The 12,448-nt window shown below is 36.8% G+C and overlaps 1 protein-coding gene across 2 annotated transcripts in view; it reads left to right on the top strand.

The window, feature by feature from the left end:
* Nucleotides 1-12,448, top strand: part of WTAP (WT1 associated protein) — a 28,249-nt gene that overhangs the window by 2,311 nt on the left and 13,490 nt on the right. For both annotated transcript variants that reach the window (XR_012775305.1, XM_075499074.1), the window contains exons 2-5: nucleotides 1,820-1,857; nucleotides 1,963-2,018; nucleotides 9,296-9,354; nucleotides 11,057-11,184. Coding sequence is in view for 1 of the 2 variants with exons in the window: in XM_075499074.1 (XP_075355189.1) it covers nucleotides 1,828-1,857; nucleotides 1,963-2,018; nucleotides 9,296-9,354; nucleotides 11,057-11,184 (273 nt within the window). In the remaining variant the exon portion in view is untranslated. The remainder of the gene's footprint in view (nucleotides 1-1,819; nucleotides 1,858-1,962; nucleotides 2,019-9,295; nucleotides 9,355-11,056; nucleotides 11,185-12,448) is intronic.

Here is a 12,448-nt window from a genome sequence, read left to right as displayed (position 1 = left end):
CAACCTAAATACAGGGGTCACAAGCATTCTCCCAAGCATGTTTCTCTCTGTCAAGGAATTAAGTCTTGCTGAGATCTTCACACTGAAGGAGTTAAAAGAGTCTAAAAATCTTTAGGAAAATTATAGTGGGAGAGGTTGGCAACCTAAATACAGGGGTCACAAGCATTCTCCCTGTGATTTCAAGTTATTCTGTTATTTTGGGTGACCGAGTTGGGCACTGGCAGTTTGTATCGATAGCCTCTTATGCTTGAATGTATTTAAGGTACGTTTTTGGTAAAACAGTCTCAAATAAGAAGCTGCATCCAGAAGTTAAAGCAGAATGCTTGAGTAACTTGTGTGCGAGAGGGAAGCTGGTGGGGGTGGGGGGGACTTCTTAGGGTAGGGAAGCACTTAAGTGCCTGTGTGTTACTAAGACTAGGAAGAGGAAGCTGCCATTCATCAGTGAGATGCTTCTACTGAATGGTTTTGGAAACCTTTCCGTGGTTTCTAATGTCAGTTTTTATTTTTATGAAAGGCTTGGAAGTTGTTTCATCTGTACTTGGTGTGGGGATTTTTGTTTGGTTTTTTGGGGGGGTTGTGTTTTGGGGTTTTTTTGTTTGTTTTTTTAACCGGGGCCTTGTTTGGTAAACTGCTGTGTATTTGTCAATGGTTAGTGTGGGTTGAAGAGGCTCTATTTCATTTGGTGCGTATTTGTTTGTCTTATTGACAAACAATTTTAGGATTTGTTCGTCTTAGGATTTGGAAAAGTTAAATTAGTTCATTGGGTGGTGTTGTGAAAACACCCAAGGTAGTCTGTAAAAGTCTTTTTGAGAAAATAAAATATTTTTTTAACTACTTAAGAGCACTGTTTTTGTGAAGCTAAGTGTTCAGAACCAAGGAGTTGACACATCCTTTCCCTGGTATACATGCATCGCAGCAGCTGTACAAGCTTGTCGAACCTTAATATATGCAACTTCTGTTGGAAAGTGTATTGCAAAGATGTATGCCTCTAGCAAACCTTGCATTCGCTGTTACTTGTGTGCTTACAATCTTTGTGGACTTGATATTTTTGTATAATCATAGTTGTAGAAAATACTATGTATTTATCCTTTTGAGGTAAGGAAGCACATCCTGTAACTCAAGGAAGTGTGAATATTTAACCTAGCACAATGCAATCCTATTATGCTACATACACATAAAAGGAATTCAATTTAATGGTGTATCTAAGCCATTTGTTTGACATCTTTTCCTAAAAAATATTCACAAGGGTTTTAAAATAACTGCTTATACTTCCTGTTTATCAGAATCTTAAAAGTAAGGGAATAAGTACTTGGAAGAACTTGTTATCTTGACATAACCAAACATTAGTGATAATGTTCACAAATGTTACTTTTATTCCAAAGAGATACTGAAGTAGTAGTATAAATTACTTTCCTCAGGCCCTGATTACCCTCTACCTCATGAAATACAATGTTAAATAGATGTAGGCACATATGAAATGTCAGTTTGATCTAAACAAATATGGACGAAGTTGGGTGGTTTTGCTTGGTTAAATAGAAAGAATTGATTACTGATAGGCTTTTTAGACATCTAAAGAAAGTTTTGGTTAACTTTTAGAAAAAATGCATCTGTTGACTTTGTATGTAGATTACAGCAGCAAACTTGTCATAGTGTTGTGTTGTACTCTGGTTCTGCATTGTGTGGAACCAATGTTTCAGTAGTGTAATATTGCAAATTAAAAAAAAATTTGAGGCTAGAAGTAAAAGTTTCTGACTTGTTCAGTATTTCATGTACACTAGTAACTACATTAAATAAAACTCTTTTTTTTCCTCCCCTTCAGAGTTCACAATGACGAATGAAGAACCTCTCCCAAAGAAGGTATGTTTTTAAAAATACTTGTGACTTCCCCTCCGACTCCCCCCCGCTCCCCCCCCAGGAATCATGACAGCTTGCTGAGTTTGTGCTATTCCTTTTGCTCCATAGGTTCGCCTTAGTGAAGCAGATTTTAAGGTTTTACCTAGAGACGAGCTCATCCTAAGGTAAAGTAAAAAGCAGTTTTTCCATCTCAACGTTTTAGTGAACTTTCAATGGAAGATGTGTGACCTTCCTCTTCCATTGTTTTTAGCATCCTTGTTCTGAAAAACTATTTTATCCTTTTCATGATACATCTCTTCTGTGAAGTTCTGATCTTGTCTCAAATATTTTTATATATAGTTTGGGGGGAAACACCTTTTCCAAAGAGACAAAATCCTGAACAATATTTTGTAATACATGAGTAGGAGTTGTTTTCACGTGTGACTTCAGAAGATATGGTTGCTTGCATTCCCTGCTAGATAGCAGGTTATTTTTAAACATCAGAAAAATGTCAACTCCTTACTCCTACAGTAAGTTCTAGGTTTTCTTAGTCCGTACAGTTGTCTTCTCAGCATGTTCAGATATTAACTGTAAAATGTTAAAACGAAGTTTTCATCGCCTAGGACTTGCATAAAGAAGAGCAAGGCCATCTTTTTCACCTTTTAGAAAGCTAAGTGTCACCATGGCAAAAATAATAGGCAATCCTGTTATGCAGACCACCTGCTTAAAGAAACCAACCCAAGCCACTTGTCTCTGTATACCTGAACTTCCTGATTTGTAAACAAGGAGCTAACTAAACTAGGCATCTGTGGGTCATCTGTTTATCTGCTGGAGTAGTTTGTGTGTCCATTTCGGTAAACTTTAGCTCTTGGCTTTTTGTACACTGTAAGTTATTACCATTATTAGGGTCTCCCAAGTTAAATATTGCTATTTCATAGAACAAAGACTAAACTGTGTAAAAACATGAGGATACAAGTGCAACACTTAATGTATATGATCAGCTACTCCCTCTTCTGGGCAAACTATCCTGCCAGCTACTTCTGGGGTGACAGTTCTTTCCAGGGGAGCCGACATAGTTTAGCTCCATATGTTTAAAACTGGTTTCTGGCTTCCTCCAAGTATCTGGTCTTTTGGGTAGTAAAGGATAATGTATTTCAACGGTAGGACAAAGTGCTGCTTTGATGTTAAGTGGTTTTAGGCCTTGTGAACCCTTTCATAAAACTTTCCATACTCAAGATTATCCCTGGGAATAGCAAACTCCTAAGTCTGTAAAGCTATGCCCTGACCTCCAGCTATAAAATTCCTGTCAAAGTACCAAAGCATAGGTTCTGTGCAACTTGCTTTCTGATTGATAGTGTGAAAACAAAACAGGCTTCCAATTGTAATAAATTTCTGTAACTTGCAATGATTAGTTGCTACCATAGAAGAGATCCATTTCCAGCATATAGTCAAGTGAGAATGTGATGGAATACATGAAAGGAGGTAAAGTATGTCAGCAGCTAAACTGTGTTAATGAAGAGACAGGAGGGAATTTGCTAATGACAGCTGTGTTGCTACTGAATATTCTTAGTGTAGACAAAGCAACTTCTGCTCTCAAAAAGGCCACTTGATGGTTTTAAGGAGAATAAGTGTCCTTTATACCTGGAAGTGGAAACTTAAATGCTATTTTGGCCACGTCCATTTTACTTATTTTCATTAAGCAGTCCTACAAACACTGCTTTTTCTTTGAATGGGGTGCATATTTAATGGATTTATAGTAAGTTCACCTTTAATTATGATTTCGTGTAAAACTAGCAACTTGTCTCTAACTGCTGGCTTCATTTGTAGGTTGGAATAAAATATAACACTATTATATGTATATCATATTTTAATCAAAGCATCTTTACTTCTTTCACACATAGAAAAGCATGTGTTGACCACTACTGGATTGTCTTAAATTAAGATTTGGAGTGCATTTTTTTTGGTCCATGCTTTGGTGGGGCAAATGCTTTTTGAGATACAGGCATGTGTTATCTGCTTTTGGTCTTTTAGGTAATAACATCATTATTGTGGTACAATTGCACTGATAAAATACATATGTAGAAAATACTAATTCTTTTTTACCAGTTCCTGTGCCATGAATCCCAATTTCACTGTTCTTTACACTAAGTACATAATTCAGGTTTGCTCGTTTTAACTTCCGTTTACTAAAAGTGAGCAGGATCAACAAAAAGCCTTTCAGTCTGGCCTTTTGGGAATTTCTGCTGGTCTCATTACTTGTTGCTGTGGGCTCATCTCCTTCATCTTTCCCCTCCCCTTTTTAATGCATTAGCTACTTAGCTTGACTGTGTAGGAGCTTCTGTGAGGAAAGAAGAGCCAGGAATACAATAACAAAGCACTCTGTAGATCATAGCTAAAAATCTGATCAGTGTTGCCCTGATCGTTTAGCCTAGTGGTTAGTCTGTAAAACATTGAAGCACCCTGATTTACACAAGAGTTCTGAGGAAATACAGTGCTTTTACTGAACTTCAGTCAACATGGACGTACAGCCAGTCACTTTTGGGATGGCTTAGGTGCAATGCTGTGTGTGCCCTACCCCCTAAGTGCTTATCATTTATTCTTGGAAAAAGTGAACCCCAAAGCTCAGCATAAAAAACGGGTGCTCCCAAAAAAATAATGGTACTTATGGAAGTATTTTGAAGCCATTGAGTCTTAAAGTCTGCTTAGTATTTTTAGAGAATGAAGGGAATTAACTGCCCAGTGCTGCCCAATTATCTTCTGCCCATAATGCTGTCCGGTTATCTGCCAGTTCTTGTGAGACTGTAAGTGACCCCTTGAATGTAAATCAGATTCAGGGCTGTCTTCCTAGTTCTGTGTACAGCTCTGTCTCTGTTCTTCAGTGCCTTTCCAAGTAGCACTTTAGTGAAGCTCTTCAAATTATCACTTGTTTAGTCATCAGATTACTGACATGAACTACTAAACTGATCAAGAGCCAATGTTGAGTGAAACCAAAACGAGAAAAAAGCTGGCTTTTAGCCTTTTTCCCCACTTGAGTTCACTGATGAGCTGCCTGAGTCCCCTACAGAGGTACCAGAAGGGGCAATATGGGGCAAGGAGGTCAAGGCAACTCGGACGTTTGCTCAAACCAATGCATCTCTTAGATTACATGTGTGAAGAGAACTATCTCTTTCTTGGATCTTGGGAAGAAAGGCTTCAGACTAGCCAGCGAGTTCCTACAAATCACTGTGTTTTTTTAAAGAAGTTTTTGCAAGTATGTACAAATTCTTAAATAGGTTAACCAAAAACTGGATTTTTACATCACTGTAAGTGTTGATTTTACCTCTGTCTATTAAAAAAAGTTTAAACTAGTGCAGGTATCATGTGTGGATGAAATCTAGTAGAAGGGATATATTGTCTTCAAGTAAGGCAGAAAGGTTTCCCAGAGGGAAATGCTTTCCTCCTGTAGTTGAAGATGTGCTAGTAGCAATCTTCAGATTTTAATTCTGACATAATTTGGGGGGGGAATATTTCTGTTTGTATTATTACTGATTTTTTTTTTTTTTTTCAACATGCTTCTTGTACTGAACTTTAGAATGTATTTAGGGTCAAAAAATCTTTTCCCTGAAGAGCCTGTAATGTGAGCTAGCTGGAAAACATTTGAAGTATGTAATTTTTAGGAATGCTGTTTATATAGAAAGTTTCGTAATTCATCAGAGGTCTTTAACGTGTTCTGTTATGGGGAAATTGCATGGTTTTATGCAGAGAATTACAATATTTCTGGATACAGTTTGCATTAAAATTTCTAACTGGATCTGAAATAAAGACCTCCTCTGTGGCATATGGTGACATCTGTAAGATGACTTTTTCTAACCATTTCCTGATAACAGTAGGGCCTAATAGAGGCTTCAGATCATACATGCCTTTGTGGTTCTGGTGTGTTGTGGGGTTTGTTTGGTTTGGGTTTTTTTTTGTTTTTGGGGTTTTTTTTGTTTTTTTTTGTTTTCTTTTTAAACTTAGCTCTGAACCCTTGGACTGTACTGGAATTGTGCTTTGTAGCTGGGATTTCTAGGTGATCCACTGCTACATCCACTGCTAGATTAGCTTCAGCTTCTGCTGTCTAGTTTCAACATGGCATGGCTGAGTTTCTACCACTGAGCAAAGGCATCATTACAGCATTCCACAAACTTGCTGTCCTTGTCACCTCTTTCAAACTCTGAGTGAAAACTTAGTATGTGAGATTCATGTAATGGGAATACAGGTTCACCTCAGCCTTGCATATCGGCAGCTGGGAGTCCGTATCACTGAAAAAAGTATAGAAGTAAAACTGTTGTGCATGGAGATTCAGTTGTACAATGTGAGACCAAAGTTGTGCATCTGGAAATACTGCCCTTTTATTGTTCAGGTAAAACCAGATTTTCTGTAAGCATTGTTCATTTAGAGAATGGTGTTACAGACTCAGGCACCACTCATGTAGTCATTTGAGACCTAGAAATAAAGTTTTACACCTGTCCTGTTTGATCATAGTATCGTCTGGTCTTCTCTATCAGTGTAGACATAATAAAAAGGGAGAAGGAGTAAAAAGATAGGAGTTAGCAATGTTCAGAGTTGGAGTACTAAAAATACTGTCAATGATCTTCAGTATCTTTGGGTTTTTTTAAATGCTTTATTCTGTGATAGTTCCTTATTTTCCTTTATCTTTCTTTTGCATAACTTCAGAAGCTACAACTTTGTAACTTTAGCTTTTCAAAGATCAGAATTCTACTTTAATTCCCTCTGTTAATGATCTGTGCTACTATGGTAAACAGGGGAAAACGATCAGAGTGGAATAAGCTGGGGAGACAGTATTTAGGAAAATAGGTTATTAAAGGCAGTGAACAACAAAAGTTACTACAAGAGAAGACTTAAGAACTTAGAAATTATAAAAGGTGTTTAAAGTCTTAAGTCAGTTAATAGACACTTAAGTGAAAACTAGATTATCAGGGCCAGCACAAGACTGTTTTTTAAAATACCTAAAACTAGTCAAAGTGTAGATACTAAAAAAAAAAATTCTTTTTTTTCCCTTCCTTTAACTTGGCTTCATGAATGTTCTTGAGAAACTGTCTCGTTGATATATTTGGTAAATATTTTGACGTCAGTCCTCAGGATTACTGAGATCACTACAAAAATATACACACATCAGATGAAGAATCACAACTGCAAGTTTGAAAAGGAATCAGTCCCCTTTCAGTAAGGGCCTACCAATATATTTGCTTATTTTCCTGAGCTGAAGTTATTTATAAGAATGGTCTACTTCATTAAGGTGAATGTTTCTAAACTTTCATTATTTCACTTTTTTGGGGATGCTTTTAGTCTATTCAATTGTCTGTTTTAATGATTTTTTTTTTTTTTTTTTTTTTTAAATCGCATGAAATAAGCCTGCTTCTGATTTTTGTGTTTATAGTTGCTAGCTTTCTGGTTTGCCTGAAGTGAGGTGGAAACCAGATCAATTGCTAGAAGAGAAAATTGCTTCTGAGATCTGCTGTAGTTGTAGCAAAATTGAGACAGTGCATGTGTATGCACATTCAAATTTTAAAATTGATGGCTTGATTGTTGAAGAGTTCTCTCTGAGTATGTCAGTGAGACACATCAGATCACAAGTTTATTCTGTACAGTTTCATAAACTTGCTTGAAGATGAACTGCAACAGTCTTCAGCAGGTTTTTGACAAAACACTATGTCATGATTCATGAACAAGATGAGTCCTGTTTCTGGAAGAGTTGGCAGGGACATGACTTGAAAAGTCCATGACATAGCCTAGTACGCTCTGGGTTTTTTTTTCCAGGAATTTGGTTCTTACTTAAATACTAGCAGTTGTAGACAGGTGACTTAGAGATATTCTCTCTGACATTCTTGGTGACCACAGGCTACATGTGTTTTTGTTTTCTGGTGGTGGTCTGTCATGTCTACTTAACTTGTGTTTCAGGTCTTTATTTCGCTTGCTCTTTGTATAGCTCCTATTATGGGGGGGGGGGTGGGGTGTTATGGTTTTGACAGAATTACTCTTTTCAGGCTGTGAGATGTAACTTAAGTCAAGTAATCCTGCAGCTGTATTTGAAGACCAACTCTTTTATTTCATGTAATTCTTTCATGTAAAAATTAGACTCTGTTTCTGTGTTTCCTATTTAGTAGACTGTTTCAGTTTTACTTTTGGGGGATTGAAATCTCCTGAACTAACATAGAACTTCTAGCAGTCAAACGGTGAAACTTTTGTTTCTAACAATGTTCTTTTTAGAGCAGAGAGGTAAGTTTAAGGGTTAAGTGGGAATACAACTGCTCTTTTCTACAGAGCTTGAGAGTTAATTCATGCTGATTTCATGTTCAGCTGAAGAGATGCAAAATTTTGTTGCTGCTAGAAGGAAGACCTTTTGTACTTACTTTTGCTTTTCCCAGTGATATGATCTCACTTGCTGTTACACATGATGCTTTTTAGACCCTTTAACAAGCTGTTTGAATTCACCGAATGGTTAAAAATCATCTACAGTTAGATTTTATAGTTTTGATTGAGGTCGTGCTGTTGTAGGTTAGGGAGTTAAAATAGAGCAGTTATGTTGAGTATGGCATAAGATAGGTGGCAGGGAGAAAGGATAGTTGGGAGAAAGGAACAGAAACCTTCCCTTTCTGTAGTGGTAAGCTATTAGATGAATTTGTTTCATAATGTGGAATTGTACCATTGTGAGGAAGATTCATAGTTAGAAGCAAAGTAAGTACTTCTTTAAAAACAAAAAAACCCCAAAACATCATCCTGTGACCTTTGTTGGTATGGCATGTTGTGCTAAGCTTTACTGCAGACTTTATTTGCTACTGATTTGATGGTTTGTATCAAATGGAATGCTGTTTTTAAGTGTGGGATTTTCTGACTGTGGATGAATTGCTTAAATAACATGCCTTCAAAGAGTTGTTAAACTGTTTGGCTTCTGGTTGATGAATATACTCAGAGTATCGCCTTGGTTTGAATGAGCTGGTATAACTACTTAACCTAGACTGCAAATTCTAGTGTATTGGAAACACTTCTGCTTGTTGTCTTGTTCACTTGATAACGGACTTAACGTTGTCTTTGTATTATGGTTTCTGTTACAGAATTTTGTTTGAGTTGTTCTGCTTTGAGAATGAGATGTATCTTGGGTACTTTACACAGATAACCAAGTAATAAGTGTTTATTCCCCATGTTTGTCTAAATGTTACAGTAAGTTTTAAGATGTCAATTTTAAGTGTTGTAATGCACAGCTACCTTTTTATCCTTTTGAGATGCAAAGTGGATTTAACTATTTCCATGATTAAAAGCCCCATTTTAAAAACTGGAATTGACTTTTATCCAATTGTGTAATTCCCTCTTGACATTTTCTGATTATGGTATAAATGTATACTCTGGAAGTTTAGGAATGAGATGCCTTGATTTAATAAACTGAGCTTCAGAAAATTCTTTTTTCTCTTCATCTCTGCAACAGGTGGAAACAGTATGAAGCGTACGTGCAAGCTCTGGAGGGCAAGTACACAGACCTTAATTGTAAGTTAGCCAAGTTTCAAAATGCTTTGAGTTACCTGAGTGTTTGTATAAAGCAGAATGTTCAAGTAATGTCTGTGCTTTCTAAAACTATTAGAGATAAGAGATAATCTACATGTCAGAAAAAAGTCCCTGTTTTTTCTAGTGTAAGTGTTCAGCCTTTCCCAACTTTCTCAGCCACTTAATTTCCTTTGCAGATCTTACACAGCTTCTAAAAAGTCTATTTTTGCATGTGTAGGACCATCTGTACCCAGACTGCGGGGGGGGGGGGGAAGTCCCAAAACATAACCCCACAAATACGTGTATTTTCATGACTTTTCCATTAGAAAGGAAATGTTATCCTTTACCAAAATACTTCATGAATGTTAGTGCCTTCAGTAGTCTTACAGGATTGTAAACCACATGGGAGGGGGAATAGTTTGTAGAGGTAATGGTCTAAAATGAGTCCCCAAGTAATGTTTGATCTGATTAGGCAAATTAACTATTTGAATGTCAATCTTATGTGGTCTTTAAAACTTGGTCTGTACTCCAGTCTTTCAAAAGAGAATATAGGAAAAACATCCTACTCAAATGAGAAAAGCTGGATACATTCTGGAAGTGACTGAATCACCAATCCTAAGTTACTTTTAAAAATTGTGTTGGCAGCTCTTTCCTGTTTTCCACTCACCTTTTTAGTCTAAATACTTAAAGACTTAGTACCACTGAGCTGGAAGGTTTTTTTCTGTAAATTTGAATGGATGTCCTCTCTCTTTTCTCTGTTACATCCCTCTTCTACTGCTGCCCCATAATGTTTGATTTTTGGAGAGACTAAAATATAGCAAATGTAAGCAGTTGGTTTCGTTCTAGTCTCAAACTGTCCTAACATAGATTAATAAGTTGTTTTAATGTTCCCAGTTTCTCAGTTTTGGAAACTAATACAGGTTGTAGTAATCAGTATTATTGAATTATCTGCAAAGAATTACTTAGAAATAATTATCCTGAAGCAATTTGTGATGTTCTTAGTTTACATTTACAGGAGATCATTCTCAAGTAATTAGGAAAAAAAAAAATCTTAATTATTCCAACTTTCCATCATTTTATACATGACAAGTAGCAGAATGAATGTATACTGTTTTTTATCAGGCTGCTTGCACGTGTTGCTGTTTGAGTAATTTGGAAATGTGCTGTGCTGCTTTCATATTTCATATATGAACTTTCATAAATGTTCATGGATCAGAAGAAGAATTCTAGTTGCGACTGAACTGCCATTTCTGGAGGATTGACCACAAATGGCACTGTTTTACACACTGCAGATGTTTTTTTGCCAGTGTGGGCTTCCCCCCCCGCCCCCCCTGGCCTCAACATTTCTTATAGATAGCAGGACAGTTTCAACTTCCCAAGTTTCAGACTGCAAGTTGTAATAGCAGTTGGTTAAGCAAGCAATTTAAAAGTTACTTCCTATATAAACATGGAAACATTTTCAAAAGTTTAGTAAGTCTTAAGGAAGGATCAGTAAGATGTATTTACAACTAACTCTTGTCAAGCTTTTCTAGTACTTAATGATACTTTGATTTTTCTTATTTATGCTTATTATAGTCATGCTTATTTATTTAGCTCTTTTGCTGTTTATGAATTTGGTTTTCAGATTCTTTTAGCTGTCTTTAAAAACTGTTCGTGAGAGGATGCTATAAAACATGTGCTTTTTGTGTTTTATTACTTGTATTAGCTAATGATGTGACGGGATTGAGAGAATCTGAAGAGAAGTTGAAACAGCAACAGCAAGAGTCTGCCCGAAGAGAAAATATTCTGGTGATGAGGCTGGCAACTAAGGAACAGGAGATGCAAGAGTGTACTGTAAGTATTTAGAGAGAGTAAGGGTTTTCAGACTGTTACAGGAATATCAGCTTTTGAGCCAGTACCTGTGTGCTATGTTTTTCATCTATCTATAGCATCCCATTTTCTGTGCTTAAAGAAATGGCAGGGCACTTAAACTTTCACTGAATTAGTAAAGATAGTTTCTTAAAGTTTGCTTTTTTAATATTAGTTATTTCAGTTGATTTTCAGCAGCAGTTGTGCTTGGAAGGACTTTTGCTTCAGAACCAAGCTAATTTTTGCACAAGCCATGCTTGCTTACTTCTAGCATTTATCAGCTGTGCATACTTACCAAAATGTTACTTCTGACTATTATTGGATGCAGGAACAAATTGAAACGTAAGGACAAGATTGAGTTTACTGGGTTTAATTTAGGAGGTTTTAGGCTGATATTTATGTTGGATTTGGATAACAAGGTATTTGTAAGCTTCCGCATCCATTTGGCTCGGTAGGGGAAAGAGCTACTGACTTTTTCAGAGGGAGTTCTTTTGAAATTTGGCAGATCTGCTTCTTGGGGTTTCTAATGTTCTTTGCAGTGAATACCTTTGTTATTTCTGTTTCTCTTCTTTATTTCTGTGGGTTTTCTGAGACTTTGTTTTCTTCTGTGTTTAGTTTTGTTTCTTGAAACTATCTTCTACCACTTTTGGACTTCTGATCTTTTTTGGATTACCTTTGTAACATAACTTTCACCTGCTGCTTTAATTTGGCAGTTCCTGAGAGAAGATTGTAAAAAGCTTCTTATTGCTAGTTTGTGTAACATACTCCTGAGAGCTTCTTTTATGAAAAATACAAGCTCTGTGCAAAACGAATAACTAGTATTGTAGCTTTCCTCTTTTATTTTCTTTTAGCCTTCCTTTCTCTTTTCTTGTAGGTTTTCAGAGCTGTCAGGTATAGTAGCGTGACGCTTAACTCTGTGCACATCATTTTCACTGCTCTTAAGACCATAAGATGACTTTAGTTCGTAGTAAGCACTGGTATGAAAAGAAAAAATGAGGGGGTAAAGCTTACTTTGCAGTGGCAAAAAATGAATCACAGAATCATTGAAGTTGAAGGGGACTGTGCACAGTTGGGTTTTGAGCGTCTCCTAGGATGGAGACTCCAAAACCTCTCTGGGTGACCTGTGCTAGTGTTCAACCACCCTCACAGCAAAAAGCATTTTCTTATGTTTAAATGGAATTCCCTGTGTTTCAATTTGTGCCCCTTGCCTTCTGTGCTTTCAGTGGGCACTGCTGGGAAGAGCCTGGCT

Source organism: Mycteria americana, chromosome 3 (genome assembly GCF_035582795.1).
Source record: "Mycteria americana isolate JAX WOST 10 ecotype Jacksonville Zoo and Gardens chromosome 3, USCA_MyAme_1.0, whole genome shotgun sequence".
Lineage (NCBI taxonomy): Eukaryota > Metazoa > Chordata > Aves > Ciconiiformes > Ciconiidae > Mycteria > Mycteria americana.
This window is presented reverse-complemented; position numbering and strand designations above follow the sequence as displayed.